The sequence below is a fragment of the Penaeus vannamei genome, chromosome 1, assembly GCF_042767895.1.
Source record: "Penaeus vannamei isolate JL-2024 chromosome 1, ASM4276789v1, whole genome shotgun sequence".
Lineage (NCBI taxonomy): Eukaryota > Metazoa > Arthropoda > Malacostraca > Decapoda > Penaeidae > Penaeus > Penaeus vannamei.
In genome coordinates, this window is record NC_091549.1 from 43,630,071 (window position 1) to 43,650,070 (window position 20,000).

Sequence of the window (20,000 nt, forward strand, 5' to 3'; positions counted from 1 at the left end):
TCTCTCTCTCTCTCTCTCTCTCTCTCTCTCTCTCTCTCTCTCTCTCTCTCTCTCTCTCTCTCTCTCTCTCCCTCTCTCCCTCTCCATCTCTCCCTCTCTCCCTCTCTCTCTCCCTCTCTCCCTCTCTCTCCCTCTCTCTCCCTCTCCCTCTCTCTCTCTCTCTCTCTCTCTCTCTCTCTCTCTCTCTCTCTCTCTCTCTCTCTCTCTCTCTCTCTCTCTCTCAGGCACATAAAAGAGAGCACACACAAAAATCCACACACGCATATACAAATAAATATACACGTACATGTATTCACACACATACACGCACGCACATAACCTGAGCTTGTCGAACTTGGCGTCGAGGCTGTGTGACAAATATATACTGAGAGTTAAACTTCAGACGCAGAGGGAGGGGGGGAGAAGGGGGGCGAGGTGGGAGAGGGTAGGGATTTTTTTTTAAGCCGTCCAAAATGTGTTATGCAACTTTATACGTTAATGCCCCTCCTCCTAATTAAAATTAGCAACGGTTATTTTTATCATGTTTATGCTATTTTCTTGCCTGTAAGATTTGTAACTTGTTAATATCGGATTATTTTTTTGAAAAGGGAAGCTATATATTTACTTTTAAAAAGTTGAGTGATGATTATTTTGTTTATATTTACTCTCCCTCCCCTCCCTCGCTCACGTGTGGCATCGGCTGCACTGTCTGCTGCTTGGACCTTCGCTTGGTTTCTCTCTCTCTCTCTCTCTCTCTCTCTCTCTCTCTCTCTCTCTCTCTCTCTCTCTCTCTCTCTCTCTCTCTCTCTCTCTCTCTCTCTCTCTCTCTCTCTCTCTCTCTCTCTCTACAAAAAAGCTCCCCTTGACTAGTAATTAATCATATATGTGACATTTTCCCTCTTCTTTGAATGAAATGTTTTACTAGTCCACCTGCCAGACTAACTAAAATTCAGATTTAAAGAGACTAAAATAGGATTTAGTTACGTGCCGCAAATTATTACAAGGGCCTTTGTTTGCGTAATAATAACATTGATATTGTTATCCTCCTTTTAATACAGTATCTTGATTATCATTTTTTTAAGTTGTTACATGAGCCACCAAAGATGAATAAAGTGAAAGTATGACCTCTGGAACACTTTTTATGTTTTGCGCTCCACTTTCCCCGCGGGTTTCCAGTTTCTTTACTCCTGCAACAACCGAATGAAATTTTGAGTGGAAAATAATTAATGCACGGTTCGTCTACAAAATTCAGATGAGAAAGATAAACGTCGGTCTTTCTTGTAGTCAGATTTGTAGATTCAGGCTTTATTTCTACAAGATAAAATACATAATTATTGGATAAAAGTGGTATCTGGCTGGCGTGACGGTTATATAACTTAATCTAAGATCACCCTACTCGCGGGCCGCCCCACATGCATCCACCCAAACGCCCACTGGTAAACTTGGCTCACGTGTTTGGCTCCTGTAAAATTAATGACCTCTGTAATTTCCCCTACGATGCGCTTCGCTTAAGTCATCTGACGGTGAACTGAGCCAGATGGTTGACACTCGGCAGCGGCGGCTCCCACGCGGGGGGACTCGCTTAACGAATTTCTCTCTCCGAATCTGAAAACAGGGACGGGTCGTTCTCTCGCGTCTGTTTGTAGGTTTTCAATGCCGGCGGTTTGGGATTTTTAGACGAGGGCCTTCGTTATGATTCAAACATGAACCAGATATATATGTGTGCGTGCATTAGTCACTCACACGTAGCCGCTCGAAGAAGAAAAAAAGTAGACATAAAAGCAGAAAAAGGTCCAACGAAGCAAAAACGTTCAAAGATAAACTGACCAAAATGAGGAAGTGAGTCAGACGTTCTTCAGCGCAGGCGCAAGGGAGGCATGAATGGCAACGGAAGCAACATGTGGAGACTGTGGTTGCGGCTGCATATTTTAGGTTACACTTGCTCTTAAAGGCGGTTGCAACCTGTCTACATTGGTCTCCTTCTCTCCCACTTTAAGTGACTTGAACTGCTCTCCTCGGTTGCCTCCTCGGCTTCTTTGACTTGCATTCGGTGGGAGCCCTTCCCTCGCGCCATCGACCGCCACCTGTAGCTTTTTAGCGAATCAATACTGAACTGTTTCTGTCTCTCTCTCTTTCTCTTTCTCCCTCCCTCTGTCTCTTTGTCTCTTTGTCTCTTTGTCTCTCTCTCTCTCTCTCTCTCTCTCTCTCTCTCTCTCTCTCTCTCTCTCTGTCTCTATCTCTCTATGTCTCTCTCTCTCTCTCTCTCTCTCTCTCTCTCTCTCTCTCTCCCTCTCTCTCTCTCTCTCTCTCTCTCTCTCTCTCTCTCTCTCTCTCTCTCTCTCTCTATCTATCTATCTCTATCTCTATCTTATATCTATCCATCTATCTATATATATATATATATAATTCTCTATCTCTCTCTCTCTCTCTCTCTCTCTTTCTCTCTCTCTCTCTCTCTCTCTCTCTCTCTATATATATATATATATATATATATATATATATATATATATATATATATATATATAAATCTCTCTCTCACTCTCTCTCTCTCTCTCTCTCTCTCTCTCTCTCTCTCTCTCTCTCTCTCTCTTTCTCTTTCTCTTTCTCTTTCTCTTTCTCTTTCTCTTTCTCTTTCTCTTTCTCTTTCTCTTTTCCCCCTCTTCCCCTCTCCTTTTCCCTATCAACAAGGGCACACCTACACAGCAGCGAAGTTATAAATAATTCAGTATTTCCACATCGGTTCCGCGTGCCTTTTACAGCTGATTGATATCCATCGGAAGTCCCCCTGAGTTTCCCCTTCGCTGTCTCTTGTTCTTTTAGGGAAACTGGGTGGCGTGTAAATGTTCTTTGAGCTGGTGAGATCTGTCGTTTCAGAGACACTTCGGCGGCATGGGGTGAGTATGAGGGGGTATAGGGCATGGAGGGTATGACTGGGTATGAGGGGGTATCCCTCTACCGGATCGTGTTCTATATTTGGGAAATTTAGGAATCCGTTTTAAAAATAGGAAAGAAAAGAGAGATTATATGAGTGCGTCAGTGTATGTGCTTGCGTGTGTGTGTATATATACGTGAATGTATGTATATGTATACTTAAATGTGGATGTAAATCACTCCAGCACAACACACTAAAGATATATTCGCCAGTTGCACACATTAATCAAAATTAGTTTCTGTTTATAGATACTTTTTTCGGAGGTTACAGAGATTACTTTCACAGCAAAGGAATAATAACCCGGTAAGATGTCTCGTCTTTTATGAATTTCAACTCTCCATGTTCGATTATTTTCTATTCATGTTACTCTGCAGTGCTCCCTTTCTCTTCTAATATTTATGCCAAACCCTTTTTGTTCGATAAGTTCTGTGTTACTCTTTCATATCGGTACTTTAGAGGGAAATGGGAAATGCAGAATCCAATCGTATATTTAGTGGCGGCCGCAGGTTGTTTTAATGGGTTGTGGTGTAACGTGCAGGGGATGACAAAAAGCCTACGCGCGGAACTTGTTACGTGAGTTACGTATACCTGGATGCCCAAATGATATTTGCTTTACGAGGTAATATCAGTATCTTGTCATTAACGATAAGTTGTAGCTTGTTAATGCGCTTCTAGATGGCTGATCAGTATGCTTACTTGAATCTAGAAATGTTACTACTAATGATTATGTTTTCCAGATGGCCCCGGGTGCCATGGGGTGCCCATGTCCGTGCCTTACTGGGATGGAGAACTCCCTCCGCGCGCGGGGGTGCCGCGCCTCGGCTCACCCGTGCCCTTGCAGAAGTGAGCGCCGCGCCATCCCCAGCTGCACTCTGTCCCATACCACGCAGACTTGTCCCCCTAAACTTGCTGTCTCCTCGACCTGCGCCGCCAGACAGGTGCCTCTTAAGCAGGCTCAGCCTGGCCGGCCGCTCGGTCTGGCCGCCGGCCCTGTCCTACCCAGCTCCCACCTCCTCGACCACCTCGGGCTGAAACCTCCTCGCGTGGAAATCATGCCGTCGCCGACCATCCAGGCTTCCAGGTCATCCCTCTCGCTGTCTTCCAGGTCACCCATGGACTCAGGACCCCAGCAAGAACTCAGCCGGAAGAGGTCTGCCTTGCCTTGGCCACGCAAAGGCCAGTCCTGGTCCCTCCCGAAGGCACCGAAGAGGCTAGGACGATTCTCTAGTCGACGGAACCGATCCATGAACTGTCCGCCTCCGTCTAGTTCATCCACTCTCCACCCACCCGCCCGCGCCTCCCTCCACCCTCCTTCCCGCTCCTCCAGCCTTCGGCCGCCCGCTCGTGCCTCGGCGAGTCACCCTCACGCCCACATCTCGACCCTCCACCCCCTCGTACGGGCGTCCACCCTTCATCCCTACAGCCGCACCTCCAGCAGCCATCCAGACTTCCGCGAGTTTTACTTCTGAGAGTGAGCGCGCACCTCCTACCGGGCGCGACGACTAGCCAGTGGCCGCGCGCCCTCTGCCCCCTGCTGCGGGTGAATGTTGCTCTACATGTGTCTTATACGCAGATGGTTGTGATTAGTGATGAATTTCAGAGCGATATTTCCTCTCAAGATTTTTTTCTCTTTTTTCATCGTCCCAGATGGTCTGTCATTTGGATTACAAATGCTCAACTTGAAAATGATGTACATCACTGGATGCGCGTGAACATAGTGCAGCGATGTACATGGTGGCAATAAAACAGTGTGATGCAAGGATAATGGCCATTAAATCGAGGTTCAGGAATGAAGAGGCCATGAAGTGTGTACAGGGTGTCCATTATGGTACAGGGATCCAAGATCAAAACCCACAATCTAACAAATATTTGCTTCAAATCTCTCTCTCTCTCTCTCTCTCTCTCTCTCTCTCTCTCTCTCTCTCTCTCTCTCTCTCTCTCTCTCTCTCTCTCTCTCTCTCTCTCTCAGTCAGTCAGTCTCTAAAAGACACTGCGCACACCTCTGATCCCCGACATCCCCTTTGCTGAAAATGTTCACAAGCAGCGCCGAGACAGCGAAGCCAGGAAGCCAGAAGAAACTTTAATCAGAACTGGTAATCTTCGAACGTGTTTTTTTTTAGTGTGTCGGCAACTGATACACGGGAATGGACGTCTCACTGCTCGGGGAAATATATATACATGTATATGAATATATAAATGGCTCCAAGACAGACATGTAAAGTGGTTGTTATACTAGGAAATAAGTAGATGGTGCTATTTATTCTACTTTTTTGAGTTAGAAAATACCTGTACAGTATTTCACAGTAGTTTTAAGTCACGTAAAATAAGGGGTGACTTAGAAATAAGTTAGCCTGTTTGTGATATAGAAAGACGACTTGTACCCAGTGCCCAAGCATTCCCTTCTCGGGCTCGGTACAGAGGAATTATCCGGACCCGACCCGCTCCCCCGAACCCTCAGTTATCCGAACAGTAGTCTAGTCAATCATACAGACGTGTTACTTCTACTTCGCAGACCGAACGTGTCGGGACCTTCTGTTTGTCTTCATTTAGGCGATTTTTCATCTTTCTTGGATGAGAAAATCATAAAAGCGACGTTTGTAAAAGGGTACGATTGAGTTTCTTGATAGCATGTTCAGAAGTATTGTTTGCGTGTGTGTTTTCGATTTGTTAAAAGGTCCCGCTCTGTCATCCCGAAAGTTCCCCTCCCCCTCCCCCCCCCCATGCTTGGGCCCTGCCTGTACCGGTTAGTTCGTGATACTGTTGTTCTTTCCTTGTTTCCCTTCGTCAACTGGATAAGACCTCGTGCAGAAACACAGAAGAGGACCTCCGTGGGTTGGGAATCCAGGCTGGGATCTTAATCATTCTGTCTTGCAAAAAATATTGCGTAAACGCTTTTGTGAAATGTATATATATATATATATATATATATATATATATATATATATATATATATATATATATATAATATATATACATATATATATTATATATATAAATATATATATATGGATGTATGCATACATGCACACACACACACACAATATATATATATATATATATATATATATATATATATATATATATATATATGTGTGTGTGTGTGTGTGTATGTATGTATGTATGTATATTCATATATACATACATTCATTTATATATATATATATATATATATATATATATATATATATGTGTGTGTGTGTGTGTGTATGAATGTATGTATATAAGTATGTATGTTTGTGTGTATATGTGTGTGTGTATGTATGTATGTGTATGTATATGTATATATATATATATATATATATATATATATATATATATATATATATATATATATGCAGACATACAAACACACGTAAATCACACACAATGAATAAATAAATGAATGAATAAACCAAGTAAATATATACAATATATATGTGTGTGTGTTCGTGTCTATATGTCGCTATGAATGTACGTTTGTGTGAATTTAAGATTGGTGGAAAACAAAAAAGGAATTGTTTTTTTCACCTTTTTGGGTTTGTCTATATCTATTGGGGGGAAAATGTAATCCTACAACCATGAATCCACATAAATATTGACCCGAGAATGATTCTGATCCCACTCACGATTGTTCCCTCCGATCGACATACCACAAGACAGATTCTGGATGATGACCCGTCCTCTTCCCTTACGGACTCTGTGACTTCAGGAGACTCGAGAGCGCCCATTACGATGACATTTTACCACAGTGTCCCCGCCAGGTAATTAAAACGGCGCCTCGTTCTTTCACCGACGTCTCTGACAGCCAGTGATATCCTTTTCTTATCTCTGATGACCTGATTACTTTTTTCAGTTAAATAGGCGCCACTTCTCTCTGCCTCCGTCACCCCATCCTGCTGTAGAGTCGCTGGTCTTGCCTGGGCATTTGTCGCGCTCTCTCACGCACCCCAGCCACGTCTAGTTCTGTAGTTCCCACATTCCAAGTCTCATTTGATTATAGAAAACTTGGTTGGGTTATCTGAATACCATGTGACTTTTTCGTTACGTTTTTGTTCGTTTGTTTATTGATAGTCCACTTGAACCTCTCTTCTCATTTTTATACCTTTATTCTCTCGTTTTCTTTCTCTCTAGTGTGCTTTTTGGACGTTAAAGTTGAAATTAGTGTACTGTTCCCCCCTTTCTTCTTTTTTAATTGATAATGTTGTTGAGAAGGTTAATGTCTTTTCTGTTGTAGTTTGTGTTTTGTTTTCTGTTGTATTGTGTCTTTACCAGTTTTTTTTTCCGGAACCTTGCAAAGATACCGTTCACAGCTCCGGGTTGGCACTGCTTGTAGGCGATTGCTTATGAGAAGACAGACCTCTAATGCTGCATGTGTTTTCTTTATGAGGGCAAGACTTTACGTGAACATAAGCTGAAATTAGGCTCTCAAAATGAGGTCAGTTAACGCTGTTTTAGATTTCAGCGCTCAAGGAATCTAGGGCGGTTATTTCAAATCCAATTCAGACTAGTGAAGTTCTTGTGTAAGAAATTTATTGTTCGCTGAAGTTGAATAAAGTACAAAAACTGTGTCGAGGTTTACCTGAATTTCATACAGCGAGAAAGTACATATTTTTATTATAAAATGATATGATCTTTTTCAACATGAAGAGATTTTTTCCGTAAAAATTGTCTATAAATCTAGAATATGCTGTCTTAGCTTGAGTCCTGATATACGAGTAAATAGGGTTTCATTGCAGCAACGATATATTTCAAATCCGTGAACAAAAAAAATCAGACAAAGCACAGCTCTCGAAGGTCTTGTCTTAGTAGAGAAATTTAGAATTAAAAACGCCGGGGAAATAATCAAGGAGTACTCAGTTGACAATGAAAAAAGTGCCGACCACGCTGTAAGAGATTAAATTCCCTTCGTCTCCCGGCCCTTCTCACTTATAGGTACCATTTGTACATGCCTCATACCCCAAATCCATCTCCTTGATCCGTCCTGCTGACTGCATACTCTTCAAAGGTTGTAGCTGGCAGTATTGTTGATACTACACTCAAGGTTATAATCCACAGTGCAAGCAATGAATTAACATAATAATGATGATATAGCTCTTTGTGTAGTCTACATTAGATTAGTGTATATTACCGTATGCCTAAGAATGCGATTTGGAAGTCAATAACTTCTGAATCAATGCTCTCTCTCTGTCTCTGTCTTCCTCTTTCTCGCTGTCACTCTCACTCTCACTCTCACTCTCACTCTCACTCTCACTCTCACTCTCACTCTCACTCTCACTCTCACTCTCTCTCTCTCTCTCTCTCTCTCTCTCTCTCTCTCTCTCTCTCTCTCTCTCTCTCTCTCTCTCTGTTTTTTATGGTTGATGATTTCAACAAGTTGAAAGTACCATTACCGGACAGTGCACTCTTCGTAATGGGTAACTTGATATCGTTCAGCAGAGAAATAATGTAAACTATAACAATAATATTCATAATCAATAAATAAACTTTCTTCTGTGTAGATAACGAAAGAACCAACTTGCACCTGGTTGGTTTAGGTACGTCAACTTGTAATTGATAGAATGGAGTGCAGTGTTACACTCTACAGGGTACAGAACAAGCAAGATATTTGGTAATCTTGCTTGTACCATGACAGAACCTCGTGTGTTGCCATTACAGATGATGGTACCACTACTAAGCGTTATTTTACATGCATTTTTCCTTCAAATAAAGTATTTCTCATAAAACGTGGGTATCAGTTGCTTCCTTCCGAAAATGTATTTTTCATCTTTTTCGGCGTAACAGCATAATCTACACTACATTGTATTATACCTTGAACAGATTGTGCAGTGGAAGACTGCAGTCAAGAAAAATTGAATACGAAATAAAGAGTACGTAATGGCGATGAAAACGCGTGATAGTAAGAGAAATAAATACGAAAATATATGCCTACAAAAACAATGCCTCAAAGAAGGCAAACAATAACATGTTTAAAGCAACAAGAGATGTAAAACATTATAACGGAAGAACAGTAAAAGGAGTATATACGTAGTCTCAGCAAGAAACATGAAAGGAAATAAGATAAATCCATACATTTATCAGATCTACATGTGTGTAGTGTTGTTGAAAGCAATTACCATGGAGGTTGGACACAATTTGCTTTCTGTAAATTATAATACTGAATACTTGCCTGGTTCCGAATGATCAACTGAAATTACAAAATAACTGGAAGCACTCAGAGAGCTCGTACCTCCGCTAAAGCAATAGGGTCACTGATGTAATAGAAATATTCACTTAAAGAATTACATTGTAATCACCTCTTTCTCAAGTACACTGGTGACGTCCGTAAACATAACCTCCTTGAGGGAGGTAATAAAGAGAATGATAATAGGTGGGTGCTTCATGCTCGGGGTGATGTGAAGCGATGGTTTGGTAGCCTAAGTGCTTGCATGCCTTTTCGCTTCCAGCTGTCACTGCTCAGGGGAGGTGGGTCTTGCCAGTCCTCCATCCCTCAGTTCAACTCACCGGCAGCGAATCATATAAGTAGAAATGCTGGGGAGAGGGGAAATGCCCCTCCAACCCAATAAGTGAGGCGGGCTGTGGGTCCCATGGGGAGGGCGACTGCTGGGGCGTAGGAGGGGAACGAGAGACTCATCCCGCCTGTGCTCTGGCAGCCGCCAACCCAGTGTCAGGCCTGTGGGCCCCACAGCCTGCCGCCCCCTTTTATATAGGGTAACATCGGCGAGAGTGGCTGAAGTGTTGTCCTCCCGGAGCAACTGCCCGAAGTTTAACCTCAAGCAGGCCATACAGGTGGTCTTTACGGCAGGATGATAGATTACCCGTGCTATTGATGGAACTGAAGCGGCTGGGAGTTGAGGTGGCTGCTCTCTCGGAGGTGAGGAGACCTGGCAGCGGCATCATCAGTATGGGTGGGTACACCTATCACTGGTCGAGCCAGGGAGTAGCCATAGCCATCTCCAGCCGACTTCAACTTTCGGTAGTGGAGGTCTCTCCGGTTAATGAGCATATTATGACATTGTGACTGAAGCATTCTTTTGGCTCTGTGTCTTATTGTTGTGTACTCTACCAAATTATGTAAACTCGATGTGAAAGAGGTTTTCTGTGCCAAACTCACATCTGTGATAGACAAATGCTCCCGGCAAGACATTTGCATTGTACAGGATAATTTCAATACGGTATCCAGCTGTGATAGAACTGGCTATGAGGTGTCTGTTATTTCCCATGGCTCGGCAACTGTTCTCAGAAGTGAGAACTGCCTCCTGGACTTTCTAGCTCCTGGTATCAGCACTCCAACCCGCATCGCTGGACCTGGTACAGCGATACGAGTATTGTGGCCAAGGAGATCGGCCACATCCTCGTTAGTACCCGCTGGAGGATCCTTCAGAACTGCAGGGTTAAGAGGAGTGCCGAGTTCTGTGGCATTAACCATAGGTAGGTTGTGGCGATACTGCAGGTCCACTTCAAGTTCCCTCATCTCTCCAGTGGCCACTCTAAGGTGTTTCACCAGGGCAGATTGGAGCAAGAAGAATGTACACGTAGGTTCACCGCAGTAATCTCTGATCGGATAAAATGCTTGAAAACCTGATGGACCATGTATCTCTGTGGGATTCCGTCAAGCGTGAGACACTAGATGCAGCTCAGGAGTCCACTGATGAACGTCCACGGACAAGGTAGAATTTCATCTAGCTAGAGACACTGGAGGCCACAGATGCGTGTCACATCTGTGTCACATCGGGATTTGCGCCGTTCCTTGGTGCGCAGGGCTCAGACTCTGCAGAGAGGGGAGAAGAAACAGTTCATCAGGAATCTTGCTGAGGAGGTAGAAGGCCATTTCCTAGTAAATTATCTTCGTCCTTCCTACCAAGCCCTGAGAAAACAACTCCAATCCCTCCTCACGGATGACTGCAGTACGCCTAGTGGATGGACGGATCATCTCAAATCATGTTGAGCTCCCAGCAGTTAGTCTTGACGCAAGCGATGTTGCAATCCTTGTACCTGATCTACCCATCAGTGAAGATCCCCCTACCCTGAGTGAGGTTAGGGAAGCGATCTCAAAGCTGAAGGGTGGGAACGCTGCAGGCATATGCAATATTCCTGCTGACCTGCTAAAGGCTGAGGTTTAGCCCATGGCACAGGGCTTGCATACTGTCCTGGCTGAGACATGGTAGTCTGGTTCCATTTCCCCTGACCTACTGAGGGACGTGGTCATCCCTCTCTAGAGGGGGAAAGGGGATCGTTGGAACTGTAGCAACTACCGTGGAATCACATTGTTCAGTATACCAGGCAAGGTTTTCGCCCCCATTCTTCTGAAATGGATCCGCAACCACCTAATGAGGCACCAGAGGCCGGAGCAAACTGGATTCACTCCTGGCAAGTCCACAATAGACCATATCCTAGCGCTTCAAGTCATTGAGGAACGCCGTCATGAGTTCGGTCGCGGACTGCTCGCAACCTTCGTCGACCTCAAGAAAGCGTTTGACTCGGTGCATCGCTCATCAATATGGGAAATCCTAAGACTTAGGGGAATTCCGACACGGATTATTGGATCAATAGCAAGCCTATATGCTGGTACTGAAAGTTCTGTGAAGTGTGGTGGGGCCTGTCAAGCTTCTTTCCTGGTAACTCAGAAGTGAGGCAAGGCTGTGTCCTTGCACCAACACTTTTCAGCACTTGCATGGACTGGATAATAGGCAGAGCTACTATTCAGTCACTGTGGAGCAACACTAGGCAATATCAAGGTCACGGACTTTGACTTTGCCGACGATGTTGCAATTCTATCTGATTCTCTGGAATCTCTGGTGGCAATTCTTAATGCATTCAGCAATGAGGCAAAGCCCCTGGGCTTAGAGGTCTCCTGGACCAAGATCAAGGATTTGGGGGGCCTAATAGGAGATATGTGCTTGCAGCGAGGACGTTGAAGTCACAGAAAGCTTTGCATACCTTGTTACTGCAGTCCATGTCTCTGGGCTGTCAGAACAGGAAGTCAGTAGACGGATTGGTCTGGCAGCTAAAGCCGTGAACTCCATCAACAAGAATATTGGAAGTTGCCGTACTTATGCAGAAGGATTAAGTTACATGTCTTCAAGGCCTTGATACTGCCAGTTTTTCACTATCTGTGCTTGAGAGTCACGCCTCGATGCCTTGTGTAACAAGTCCCTATGAAGGATTATTGGGTACAGTTGGCAGGACTATGTGTCCAACCGACGACTACATTATGAGACTAACATGGGACCTGTCAGCGTCAGGCCTTTTGATGATGATAAAGATAATGATTATATACATAGTTACCCCTATGCATAGGGTTAAATGATGCAATCATTTATAAGGTTCCTGGATCTGGATCATGATTCGGATCACCACTAAAATTTGATGGCATCTAAGTTAAGCTAAGACAAACCTACCAAAAACATAATCTCCTTGACAGGTAATAATTTCTCTAGCTTACTAGCGATCAGCATAACGAAATTCCCAATTTGATTTCTTGAGATAGGGTCTTTAAAGTTATTATCTTTATCATCTATGTGAAATAAGTGAAGTTGCAAGAACAGATTTCAACGACACCATTTACAGCAGTTACGCTACAAGGATCGTTTTATCATTTTTGTTACAAAACTTACATCAATAATTTCATCATAATGGGTGAATATTGAATATCAGTAGAATTTATCTTCGGTATCATCAAGGCCTACGAAGTCAAACAAAAATATTTTCTTTGGGAAGAAAACGTGCAATTATAATTTATAGGGCCCACACCCATGAGTTACACCAGGCCCTGACCTGCCTCCTGATGCATGTGTGTACTGTATAAACACACACACAGATTCACACATTTGCTATACCACCATGTGGTCGCATGCTTAGAAGTCCAAGCCACGTGGTCGCCATGTTGTCCGCTTGTGTTCTGTTAATAAACCAAGCCAGGCTTCTCACCGTGACATCTGCTCCCCCTAACTTGGGTCACGGCAATATAAGGACGCCGCGTTGCGACCCAGTCTTAGAAAAGAGAGGAGTCAGAAACGACAGACAGAGAGCCTCGCCACGTTCCGGCTCCGACGTGGAAGGTGGTAACGTGGCGAGGCTCTCTCAGTCTGTCTGCTTCTGACCTGTGTCTGCCTGGGTGAGTGAGAGCTGGTTTAATTAACAGAACACAAGTGGACAAGGTCTATATAAGACCTTGCACACACACACAAGGTCTATATAAGTACTTATATAGACCTTGCACACAAACACACACACACAGACCTACACGCACACACACACACACACACACACACACACACAAAGACCTACACGCACACACACACACAGACCTACACACACACACACACACACACACACACACACACACACACACACACACACACACACACACACACACACACACACACACACACACACACACACACACACACACACACACACACACACACACACACACACACACACACACAAATAATAATAATAACAATAATAATGTTAATAATAATAATTAGATAAACACACAATGTATACACAAGCACATGCAAATTATTATTTTTTAATAAAATGACAATTTGAATTTTGTGTTGATATTTGTTGCAAGAGAGCAAAGTATTTTTTTTTCAGTGTTGACTCTCAATTTTAGACTTATTTTGCTAATTATTCAATCACTCTCTCTCTCTCTCTCTCTTTTATCTAAATTAGTTTTGCTCATCTTCATTTTCTTTTTCCTTTCTCTATTGCTTTCCTTCTTTCTCTCATGTCTTTCTCTGTTCCTTTCTTTCTCTTTCTTTTTTTCAGTTTCTTTTATTTGATTTTCTGTGCATTTATTTTTTTCTGTATTCGTTTCCACTTATTTCTCTCACAAAATCTTACATTAGCTGTATTTTTTTAACTTTGGATAAGAAAATGGCATAACATATAGATAGTTGTGGGAAAAAATCATACATACCAGCAAGGCAGCAGTGTCCTAATTAAAGCTCATGGTTTGCTGTCCCTTAATCCCATACACAAGGTTGTAGTAACGTAGTAAATGTTACAAAACACATTATTTATTTTATTAAAATGTGAAAGATCTGCTATTGTGTAATGCATATTACGATATTCTACATAATGATTTGTGAGCTTCTATTTTAAGATATGAAAATTATCACAATAAGATTTTTAAAAAACATTTCTGAACCATTTAATTTCAAAGAAATAGAGGCATGTCATAATATCCCATTCCCCAAGTGCCAGTCAGTCATGTGAAAACTCCATTTTAGACGAATAAGGAAATGAAAGCACCAACCAGTGGTACTTATAACATAATGTCAAGGTTATTGAAAAATATCATGCTTAAATTTTCTTTTAATATGTATGTGTATAAAAGCAATAAATATGTGCATATGGCACCCACACACGCAACTATGAAGAGACAACCGCACCACTCTAATATAATGGAATGTCAACAAGCAATGGAAACTAATACTTTTTGATATGATTATTCTACAGCATCCATCATCATGTGATTTTGATTCACACTTAATCTTAGTCAGATTCTCACAGCACTTTAAAAGCAACAGCCTTTTTACCACAGTATTACACCTAAAGTTACCTAAATAAAATAAAAAGATAAAGAAAAAAAATCTCAGAAATTGAAATGGTGTTAGTGACTTTTCCCAAACTGTTCTTGGGTACAAGGAAAACCAGATGTAAGAACTTTTAAAAATCATGAAACATCACAAAGAAATGTTGCATCCTCATCTCAGGCATGCAATACGCCCTTTGTCTCCCGAAACAAAACTCACATTCACCCTTTTCCAAGCAGCTTCATCATTAAGTACATTTTTCTGAGGTTTGTCATTCAAGAGGAAAAAATATACATACATAACTCATTTCCTTGTTTCATTTTGATCATATAATTTAAAACCTTTTATGATCTTTATGATACCAAATTAAATGAAAAGTGAAAATTGTCTATCACAAAATGTTAAATCTATAAAAAAAAATTGAACATGAAGATTATTGTTGCATTAGAAAAATGATCAGTGTCAAAACTGCATACTATATTTGTTGCATTTTTTTCTGACAGAATGAAGATCTCAAAAGTCATACAAATATTATCTAGGATATATGGTTACTTTTTTGTGATATAACACACATCTACTTACAGTATTTTGTAATCATAGCCCCAAATATTTACAATGCTAAAACAATATACAAATCCATTTTCACAAAACAATATTCAATGCAATAATATACTTCAGCTCAACAATAACAATGGTATAGCTACCTAAAAACACAAACTCAAAAGCATATTTAAAAAGACTGAAACATTTAAAACTGCCTTAATGTTTCCATTAACAAAATGAGTTGTGTTTACATACCACCACCTTATTTGTGGTTTCTCAGCATCAGAGAAATTATAGTATTTACAATATGAGTAATTAAAACTTGTCATTTTTCAAGAATACCTTTTGGAGAATAGCTTTTAAAAGTAGTGAATTCAGATATATAATAAACCTAATAAAGTATCATAGTAATCAATAAAAATAGAGAGGAAAATTATTAACAAAAAGACATGAGCATACTTTATACACTGTAAACTGCCATACACTTTAAACCATTGCAAGTAAAAGTGGAAAAAAATGCTGTCAGTATGAGAAAAAACAATGGTAAATAAAAATCTTGATTTCTGATATTCCTTCACAAATTCAGTACACGTACCTCCTTCACTTCCTAATATTACTACTGTTCTGTATCCAGATTACCATTTTTGCTAATAACCCTACCTACTCAGCAAATGCAGATAAATAGTTTGATTCTATGTTCTGCTAATTAATCATAGGAATTATTTCTGTAACTCCTGATTTTTGGTCCTATCACATATCAAAAGTTAACAATTTCTCAGTATTAACAGTTCCATTGCAGGAACTGTCTACAGTACTGTTAGTGGTAGATTTCTGAGATATCATCCAGGCAGAAAGGCCATTAGACCTTTGGGGAAAGAGGGATCCTGACTATTTCCAACACTGCATATCATTCCCAAGAAAGGGTTGGCAGAGGACTAGCAGCCAGCCACTAGGGTCCATATAAAAAGCAACTACATAGTAATACTAGTAGCTTTGTGCAAGACTGGTAAGGCTATGCTGGCCAACTATCAAGGGCTTCCAGTGTTTTCTTATTTAGGGGTGTAATTAAATGCACCTACACCAATAACAACAATCTAAAACATAAAAACATAATAATACAATGGAATGACATCCAAAGTGGCATATATCCTACCTCTGTATAACAAAGCAATTCATATCTGTTTATTCATTGAAAAAAAACACTTCGAGCATTTCATACAAAAAGAATATATAAATTAAAGTTCGCTTTGACTCATGCAAATACTACAATTAAGACTAAAGCATTCACAGCTTTATATAGCACAAATGGTGATTTCTATCTTACAACAAATGCTACACAATATGAAGTAAAATGTAGAGTGAGTGTGTTACAGGAGCTCTACATGACTAAGTCAATTTCACCTGATGATTTTATTCCATCAACACCTCATCAAAAGGAGGGCAGATCCTGTGATTTTAGGAGTATCATAATCTACAAAATACATTATCACATGGAGTTAGAACACCAAACTACAATTTTTGAGAGGAAGGAAAATGTTTAGTTCTAAGCCTGTCATAAAGGTATGTAGCCATGATCACATATCATAAAGGTGACTTGGCACTTTTATAAGATATCAGCATGAGTTTATCAGTTATCAAAGATGTGACTATCACAACAAAATGAAGAAAAAGTTTTTGAAAGATAACTAGCCTTTTCTTATTCAAGTTGATGCAAGTTAATTACCAACTTACTTTAGGTATCGGTACTTCACTTGCATTTAAGATCATTCTATTATCTATTAAATATTTGTGCTGATAGCATTAAAAACACAGGAGCCTTGGGGTAAGGGTAAGCTTAGGGGAAAGTTAATCAACATTATGTAAAACATTATGCACGACAGGAAATGTAAATATCACAAGACATTCAAAAATCCATTTCTTTTGTGTACATTAAATTCTTTGCTTGTTTTGGGGAAGTAACTCTTTAGCCATTGAAATTACACATCATTAACAGTCTTCAATCCTGATCTGGAACTAATTCAACCCTTATGACTCCTGTGGTGTCCGTGCTCATCTGGAGAGATTGGAAGTAGAGGTAGCTGATGTGGAAGAAATAGGTGGTGAGTCTGACGTTGTGTCCTCATCAGGGGGAGCTAGCTGGTATAAGGGGGCACCACACATAACTGCTACAGCTGCATCTTCACGTTCCATCCCTCTAAGCTCTTTCACTAGAGTGCCTGAAGAGGGAGGCAAAGGAAAGGGAGTGGTTAAGTTTCCCTAAAACAAAAAACTCTGAACTAAGCTTATATATCATTCCATTTTGATTAACTGCTCTCAATGATTCTGAATCAGTAAAATGAAAAAGAAGTAACCTTGCAAACACACAAATGGTAATCCATAAAATCCTTTCCTTTCTTTCCCTTTACCTAAAGTAGCAGTAGTTGACTGTCCCCAAGAATGTAAAAGAGTTGCTGTTGGGGAATGCTGAGCAGAGCCACTCTGGGTATCCAGGGATGGCAACAGTTGTTGCAAACCCAATTTGACAGCAAGAACACACCTAAAATTGAGAAATAATGAGAACTGTTCATGTATACAATATCCCACATCATTTCACGTTTAATATTGTCTCAATAAACTGGAACCAAAACAATGACTTACCAGTCAGAGCCTCGAGGATGTGCAGGGTCCATGAGTGCAGCCAAACGTTGGACAGTCACCGTGCACAGGCTGGAGATGTGCACCTCACCACCCACAACAATGCTTGACACAACCTATAATAATTATATGGATTTTCTCATTAGAATCTCTGCAGTCTATACCCATAACTAAACATAAAAGAAATGACAAGAATGAATAACTTTGTAATCATTCAATTTGTTATGCTTTTCATATTGAAATATGCAAAATTTGTAGCAAAAAATTATATATCCACAGGATAATCGTCAAAACCTACATTATGACAACATCAAAGCTTTGTTGCCTTTTTAAGTTTCTAGTCTCCGAAATTTCACAATACATTAAATCATTATAAGTAGGATTTTGAAAGAATAAACCCTAGTTCAACATAAAGAACACTTTGGTGAGATGTAACACATAAGGTGAGAAATATATGACTAAAAGTAATTATTCAAATATAACATTCTAATACTGCAGGATGATTCTCATGTGATGGACTGCTAAACTTGGATCATTCATATCATATCTATGGTTCCCTATGTCCCATTAGCATACTAGGATATATCTTGGTTTAAATACTCCTACTTGCAGTCCTCATCTCCTTATTTCAATCTGTCTTCTTTTGGGGGAACATTTCTATACTTACTTCCTGTGATCCAAAGCAAACAAGTTGGGTGAATGACTCCTCCTTGTCAGTGAGAGGGTTTTGGAGTGAAGCACGGACTCCTCCACTGAGCAAGGCAGTATATATGTCAGCTGGCGGCCAAGCATACACTGTTGAAGCATGAGAACTCAATTGTTCAGCACTGAGGACATGCTTCTCCAAAACCAGCCCTGGACACATCTCAACTAGCACCTGAAAAGAAAAAAAATGTATCTTGCATTCATTCATATATTCCCCTGTATAAAAAGTAAGGGCGAAAAAATTTTGGTGCAAAAAGGAGAAATTAAGATGATATTTGTTTTTGTTTTGTTTTTTTCTTTTAAGTTTCCTTGAATTATGATATTGATTCAAACACTAACATTCATGGGAATTTTATATACCATATACAAATACATTATTTTTAAACCATATGCTCTTTATAACTAGTTTCTTGCAAGGAGAGTTAATGTATCTGTTACAAAATGGCTAAAATGATACCAAAGCAATAACTAGAAATCCCTATTAGATTTCATTCAACAGGTCATAAACATGCCTACATATAAGTTCAAAAAAATAATTGATACTCAAGGTCCTTATCAAAACAATGTATGAAGCTTTTTACCTGATCAATCATGGCTAAAAGATCCTCCATGAAGAAGAAGGCTACATGACCTGCCTCTGGTGGACCCCTGACTTTAACCTCAACTGCCTCGCCTCCTTCCTCTAGCGTAAGAAGAGCTTCTAAGGGTCCAGAACAGAACTTCGACCCCCCACACCATTGGTACAAGTCTGTGTCTCGCTCTGGGTATTCTTGCCAGGATCTTCTTAGCTGTACCTGGGTTGAAATAAAAAGAAAATTATTTCACAGAAAAAATACAAATTACTTATTCTCTACTATTTACTGGAGACTCCGGAAAATTACAAGCCATTCTCTAATCCTCAGCTGACATATAAGAGAAAGACATGTCAATAACCTGTTAACTAACAAAGTGTTATGAAACCTGAAATTTTTCAATGGTACACAGTACAGATAAAATCAATGACTGATGATGGTACATATTCATACATACGCTGCAACATGGATTTTCCAATATATACCTGCATTCGAATGTAGATAGGTGGAAGAATATATTGTGTGGGTGCTGGTGACCTAAGCCGCACACCACCATAAACTCCATTGGTATATCGAGGGTCTCCTTTTTCCCACAAGCCATCAAGGGTCTCCACTTGGTTGAAGCAGGGAAATTCATATTCTATTTCACCATCATTGTCACACTGCAACAATGGTTACATCAATCAAACCTAATTTTCAAAAATAATATTCAACAAATATTTCAGAAAAAATGCCTAATACATCTAACAATGCAGTATGTGTTTTCTGTACCTGTGTGCATAAGTGCAAAGCTTCAAGAACTTGCAACAGATCCAATGCATCACACTCTGGGAAACTCATTTGGAAGTCATCAACAGTATAACATCCTGAAAAAGAGAGGTCTCATGTACAATATAAACTGGAAAGGACTAGTAAATAGAATAATAAAATAAAATGTACCTTAGAACAAAGTAGATCATGAAAATAAATACCAAAAAGATTGAAATTAATAAAAACAAGCAAAAGAATCATTTCATAGTACACATGCAGGAAGTATAAAAATTCACAAACCTGTGACACGAGCATGCTGGGCATACTGTGTTGATAGGAGATGCCCCAGTTGATGATGTG

General features: G+C 40.5%; 3 protein-coding genes across 7 annotated transcripts in view; 2 read left to right on the forward strand and 1 right to left on the reverse strand.

The window, feature by feature from the left end:
• The window catches only part of LOC113821950 (ATP-sensitive inward rectifier potassium channel 12-like), a 157,429-nt gene extending 152,897 nt beyond the window's left edge, over positions 1–4,532 (forward strand). For all 5 annotated transcript variants that reach the window (XM_070123381.1, XM_070123373.1, XM_070123366.1 and 2 more), the window contains one exon: positions 3,649–4,532. The gene's annotated coding sequence lies outside the window, so the exon portion shown is untranslated. The remainder of the gene's footprint in view (positions 1–3,648) is intronic.
• On the forward strand, positions 2,897–4,380 carry LOC138862969 (putative uncharacterized protein ENSP00000383309). Its single transcript, XM_070126267.1, has 2 exons — positions 2,897–2,923; positions 3,649–4,380. The coding sequence occupies exons 1-2, from the start codon at positions 2,897–2,899 to the stop codon at positions 4,378–4,380; spliced, it is 759 nt and encodes a 252-aa protein (XP_069982368.1).
• A 9,668-nt stretch (positions 4,533–14,200) lies between the features above and the next one.
• LOC113821921 (death-associated protein kinase 1) overlaps positions 14,201–20,000 on the reverse strand; it is a gene marked incomplete in the record, with an annotated part of 97,685 nt that continues 91,885 nt past the window's right edge. Inside the window, 8 exon segments of the mRNA XM_070123401.1 lie at positions 14,201–17,195; positions 17,385–17,515; positions 17,617–17,729; positions 18,281–18,490; positions 18,900–19,112; positions 19,376–19,552; positions 19,662–19,756; positions 19,941–20,000. The exon segment at positions 19,941–20,000 is cut by the window's right edge and continues 88 nt beyond it. Of these exon segments, the coding sequence (XP_069979502.1) occupies positions 17,029–17,195; positions 17,385–17,515; positions 17,617–17,729; positions 18,281–18,490; positions 18,900–19,112; positions 19,376–19,552; positions 19,662–19,756; positions 19,941–20,000 (1,166 nt within the window).